This window comes from Impatiens glandulifera, chromosome 1 (assembly GCF_907164915.1).
Source record: "Impatiens glandulifera chromosome 1, dImpGla2.1, whole genome shotgun sequence".
NCBI classification, from domain to species: domain Eukaryota; kingdom Viridiplantae; phylum Streptophyta; class Magnoliopsida; order Ericales; family Balsaminaceae; genus Impatiens; species Impatiens glandulifera.
Window position 1 is genome coordinate 144,176,589 of NC_061862.1, and position 5,864 is coordinate 144,182,452.

The 5,864-nt window shown below is 28.5% G+C and overlaps 1 protein-coding gene across 2 annotated transcripts; it reads right to left on the minus strand.

Annotated features, from left to right (window-relative positions):
* Positions 1 to 2,695: 2,695 nt before the first annotated feature.
* On the minus strand, positions 2,696 to 5,083 carry LOC124945669 (cyclin-D4-1-like). Of its 2 annotated transcripts, none has more exons than XM_047486150.1 (6): positions 4,389 to 5,083; positions 4,147 to 4,233; positions 3,932 to 4,027; positions 3,449 to 3,650; positions 3,231 to 3,364; positions 2,696 to 3,146 (listed from the first exon to the last, which is right to left on the minus strand). In XM_047486150.1, the coding sequence occupies exons 1-6, from the start codon at positions 4,674 to 4,676 to the stop codon at positions 2,919 to 2,921; spliced, it is 1,035 nt and encodes a 344-aa protein (XP_047342106.1). In that variant the 5' UTR covers positions 4,677 to 5,083; the 3' UTR covers positions 2,696 to 2,918. The 2 variants fall into 2 exon arrangements, with proteins under 2 accessions (XP_047342106.1, XP_047342098.1); XM_047486142.1 differs by having other exon boundaries at positions 3,932 to 4,030; positions 4,389 to 5,081.
* Between the last annotated feature and the right edge of the window lie 781 nt (positions 5,084 to 5,864).

The window sequence follows — 5,864 nt, forward strand, 5'->3', positions numbered from 1 at the left end:
TTTTATTATTAGTATAAATTATACCTCTATATAATTTATACATCATGTTTGTTATAAAATTATAACTAGTGTCCCTAAGTACAACACTTCTCACTTTTCTTATATCACTTAATTTTTAATTTCACATTATAATCTTTATTAATATTATATATAACTTATTATTATATAATATATTAAATATATTTTATTTAGTTTTAATATTATTATATTTAATTATTTTTAATATATATTTTTAAATAGTTTAATATTTTAATTAAAAAATATTTATTTATTTTTATAATGATAATTTTATTAATTATTAATTTATATATTTACTTATATTATAAATAATAATTTTATTTGATTACAATTATTAATAATATTTAAATTAAATAAATATAATTTATCGTTTATATTATAATTAATTCTTTTATATGTTAATTAAATTTACATTAATTATTAAATAATAGTACAATAATTTATAATAATAAACAATATTATTTATAATATAGATAAATATAAAATAATTAAAATAATAATAATAATTAAAATTTTAAATTAATATTTATACAACTTATATTATATACCAAACACAAAATTATAAACCATATACAACTTATACCATTTCTTATAATTTATACAAAACATCAATAACCTATACAATTTATACTACCCTATATTATTTATACCTCGTTACAATTTATACCTCTATACAACTTATACCTTATATAATTTATACCACGTACCAAACGCTACCTTATTATATAATAAAACTATTATTTTAGGAAAATACTATTGTAAATAAAATGTTATTTGTGGTAATATTTTGATTGATGCAAGTTTAATGATAAAATTATATTAATTTAATGTATTACGAAAAATGAGATTTTTTTTAAGTGAAAAAAATTCTGTATAATATTTAAAAAATAATAATGAAAATCAAAAAATTAACGAGAACGAAAAAATGTTATACAAAAAGGCGATTAAACGACTCTAATAATAATTGTGTTGTGATGACACGTCGATCATATCTGATCATTAATAATTATTAAAAGTAGTTTGATTCTTGTCCAACTAGACAGTATCATGGATACTGACACAATGATTCATGTTCGGTAGAAGTCATATTTGACGCATTAATCCTGTTAGAATACGCAAGATCGAATTAAGAATTACATGAACATTTCATATTCAAGTTACAACTTTTATGTGTGGGAAATAAGGAAACCATTGATCATCTTCTTAGGGGCTGCCTATTTACTTTTTGATTTGGGATAAGTTTTTCAAATCTATGGGTCTTCTTAGTTTTCCAAGAGATTGAATGGATATTAAAGAAGTCTCTCACCAAGGCTAAGGGTAGAGATTTCACTTCAAACGTTTGAAGTGTTTCTTTGCCAATATTGTTTATCACATTTAGATGTAGCGGAATGCGAGAGTTTTTTCAAGAGTTTGAAATGATATTCAACATGTTTGGAGGGATATCATTTTGATGATAACTCACTTATCTGAATTTGATAGTGAATTCTCACTTGTGAAAGAAATTGATTGATTTGTCAAAATTGGATCATTGCTTATGAGGAAGTCACTCAATTTCAAAATGACATATTTTTTTTAATTGTGGTTGTTGTTTGGATTGTTGTAGTTCGTTCTTAATGGTTGTTGTTTATGTCTTTTAAAATCGAGTTTAGGGTTTGTCTAGCTTGATTCAAATAACTCATGTTCGTTTTTTTCCCCTTTTTTAGGCTTTTTTTAATAAAATAATGCTATGTCTTCTCCAAAAAAAAAAAAAATATTTAAACTTTTTAAGTTTTATTTAAAATAATTCGGAATTTAATTATTTTGAAATCCGATTATACGTCATCGTCTTTCAAATTAATTGTTTATTTTAATTTCTTGTAACGAGCCCGTATAAGAATTTTAGAAAATAAACTTATTGTCTTGAGATTTTTTTTAAATTATAAATGAAGTAGTAAAAATTAATATATTTTACTTACAAATTTCATCTCAGTGATGATCACAACCCAAAATTTTTGAAACGAATCTTAGCTCCCCAACATTTTTGAAACGAATCTTAACTCCCATTGATATTCCAAGGTAAGAGGACCAAAGGACACCAATGACGCGAAACCAAAACTTTAGCCAAACTCATTATTCACCTTGACAAAACAAAGTCCAAAATAATATAATAATATAATAGATTTACCAAGATTAACTCACAAACTGAAGTAGACACCAAATAACCATAGAATATCACGAAGATGCAAACCTATCATATTTTTTAGTAAAATGTATTACAGTCCTCACTTTTTTTACATTATTATTGTCTTCGTTTGGTGACATTTTTGTTAGAAGAATGAGTCTGATTCTTTTTCATTATTATTTCATGGAGCAAGATTTGGAGGAATGTTGTGAAGCATCCTTAACTTGGATTGGGTGATACCCAATGTGTACTATCTCAGGATTTTGGAAGGATTGAAAATGGTGGTTCTATTTAGAGGCGTGACAAAAACAAATGTTTTCAATAAGTTATTTTGTTCTCGTTACCTTGGATTTTCTAGCAAGTAGGCCAATACATCCTCTGTTTCATTTCGGGCAAAAATCTCAGCAAATTGTTCCATCTCAAGTATTTTCTCAAGAAAGTTGGTTTTTTTGCAAGTTGATAATGTAACAAAAGGAACATAACTGATCCAAAAGAAAGATTAATTGAACAAATACATTCAGAAATCACAAGTTTCTTAACCAAAGAAAAGCTCCATAGTTATAAATCGAGCAAGTATCACACTCCAACAACAAACCAATGAATTCTGCTTTGTAAATTTTTTTCCTATCTCTTTTCCAGAAACCAATGAATTTTTTTTTCACATTTTTATGTGTTCTAAAATAAAATAAAAAGGAAAATTAGAAACATCAGTTCATATCATTAGTGCTTTCAACTCAAATCAGAATTCCAAAACCAATGGCATGTTCAACTTCCTTCTCTTAGCTTTTGGGCTACTGGGAGAAGAATCTGCAGATGTTGATTCATCGCACTTATAGCTCAGGCATGCAGCATCAAGTACACCAATCGGGCTTTGGGGTATTGATGGGGAAATAGAACTTGGAACCTTAGTAGTTGTCCCCACTAAATATGAACCATTGATCAATTCGACACACATAAACAATCTCTCCTGCGAGAAATGAAAAAAATATGATTTAAAAATTCACAAAATGTAAATCATTCATGGATTCCTTTAATTGTGTTTTGCTTTTACCTTATCTAAATGCTGAATGAGCAAATGATAGATCGATTCTTCCTTGTCATCATCTCTTTCGAATGATTCATCTGCAATAGACAATGCCACAGCTGCTGCAATCTCGGAAGGTCTAAACTCCAAGAAATCAATCCCTACATTTGAATACAAAAGATGTTATGAAACAAAATGGAAATCAACCAAACCAAACCATCCGAACCAAACAAATTGTGAAGTACCTTTCAGTAAGCTTGATATGAGATGGATGGATCGACAGATGGAAGATTTAGGAGGAGTTCCATCATTGTAGATCTTTCTAAGAAAATAGTCTATGAAGGAGAATGGAGTAATTGCCTGCATTCTCCATTTCAATGTACTCAAAACTAGTAGCTCCATTCTTTGTATAGTCTTACCCTCAAACAAGAATCGCGATTCACCCACCTGTCAATACAAAATGCAATTCAAAAACGAATCAAGAAAGAGAACAAGTTGTTTTGTTATCTACATTTTCATGTTGATCATGATTTCCAAAACCAAAATCATCTAGAAAATAATCTACATTATGATCAAGAAATAACCTGATCATGATCTAAAAGTTACACTATAATTTGGATTATCCAATTATTTGTATACAAAATGAAGCAACAAAATCCACACTATGGATCGTGATTGTGACAAAATACCAGTTTCTAAATAGGCTCAACGAGTGTGATATATAATACCTGTAAGTCTAATGTTAATGGCATCTCAGTCTCCTCCATTTTGGCTGCAATAGAGAAGCAAGCCACAGCTAACAACTGCATCATCCAAGCTTTACCCTTCTTCAGTAATCAAGCAAATAGATCAAATGAGCTATTTTGATTGGATCAAGTTGAACAAAATATGATAAACATAGATGGGCAATGTAAAATGTTTTGAAACTTAATCATCTACTTACTGGTAGCTCATAGATTGAAAGGAATCTGTCTAGATAGTTTATAGACAAATACAAACACAGTGGTCCAAAATTGAAGTAAGCATGAGCCTGTTCAAATCAATAAGAAGAAGAAAAAAGAAAACTCATCAAATCTATGAATCTCTCATGTTCTTCAGTAGACTGACTCAATGGAAGAAGAAAAGCCCAATATATGAATTCAGATCCTAAAATAAAACAGGACAAATCACTGGTATAAGGCAAACCTTTCCAATCCAATCAATGGCATGCATTCTAGCATCAGAATCCAAATCCCCATTTCTCAATCTATCCAAATAATCTCTAGCAGCCAAATGCTCACACTCCCTTTTCAGCATCAAGGTGAAACACTCATCATTCAAAACTGGCAACCCAATCAAGTATTCATCATCATAGTCAAAGATATGGTCTTGATGATTCTTTTGTTGATTAGTACTATCAAAATCGTCGAAAATGAGATCGTTGTCTTCTTCACAGAGAAGGCTACAAAGAGCAGAATCGAAACCAAGTTCCATCGCAATAGCACAGTGCTTACTGAAACTAAGTAATATGGATGATAAAAAGAAACAGAAACTAGGGATTTATAGTTTAGATTTTGGGTATTTTTTTTAACCGATAGATGAAGAAGATGTAGATTATTATTGATAGAAAATAGAGAAAACCCTAAACAGTATGAGATATTAAGAATCAGTAGCAGATTAAGCAGCCATATCACTCTCTCTCTCCCCCCACCTCTACCCTTTTCCTCAGAGTAGATGAAAAGACTGAACTCTGAAGGAGAAGCTTATGCAGATGAGGATTTGTGCATCCCCTTCGTTGATCTTTAGGGTAAATGGGGGGAGAGAGAAAGAGAGAGAATGAAATTGAAGGCTTGAAGATGCAAAAGATTGAAGAGAGACAGGGAGAGAGATTTTCTTGACTCTTTTAGACCTTGTGTAGTATTATGTAGCCCTTTCTCTTTCTTTGATTAAGTTAATAATTATTTAAGGCATTATTACATTACCCAATTTTTTTTATTTATTTTTTATAGTTAAGAAATTAATAAAACATGTCATTGATAAATTAATGTACAGGATAATTAGAATATATGTAAAAAAAATTAATCAAACAAGATTTTGTTTTAATAATTTTAAATGTTATAAATTATTATTTACGTGATATTCATAAATAAATAAATAAATAAATAAATAAATAAATAAATAATTAATATCACTAATTTAATAATCAAATTTCAGTAAAAAAATTAAGAATTTTGATTACTAATTCTCTGAAATTGAGTAGTTAAATTAGTGATATATATCTTTTATTTATTTATAAATGTCACATAGATAATAAGTCAACTACGTTCAAAACGGTTAAGACAAAACCTCGTTTTGTATAACTTTAACAACAAGGAGCCCCACTTGTCTAAATAAATTGATTGAGTTGATTTATGGGGTATGTGTTTAACCCGCAAGGATTAGTCGCACTTTGAAAGAAAAGTATAACACAACCTTTAAAAAAAAACAACCAGGAGTCCCAATTGATAAGGTTTTGAAAAAGAGTATGAAATCTCAATTGTCCCACTAAGAGCCTGTTTTTGACAATTTGACCAAATTTGATTGATTGAATAAAATAGCTCAAATGGTTAATTTGAGCCTTTCATTGAAGGTAATTGAGATTTTGGATCTCTTTTTTCAAACCTCTAGAGTTCTTTTACAAAA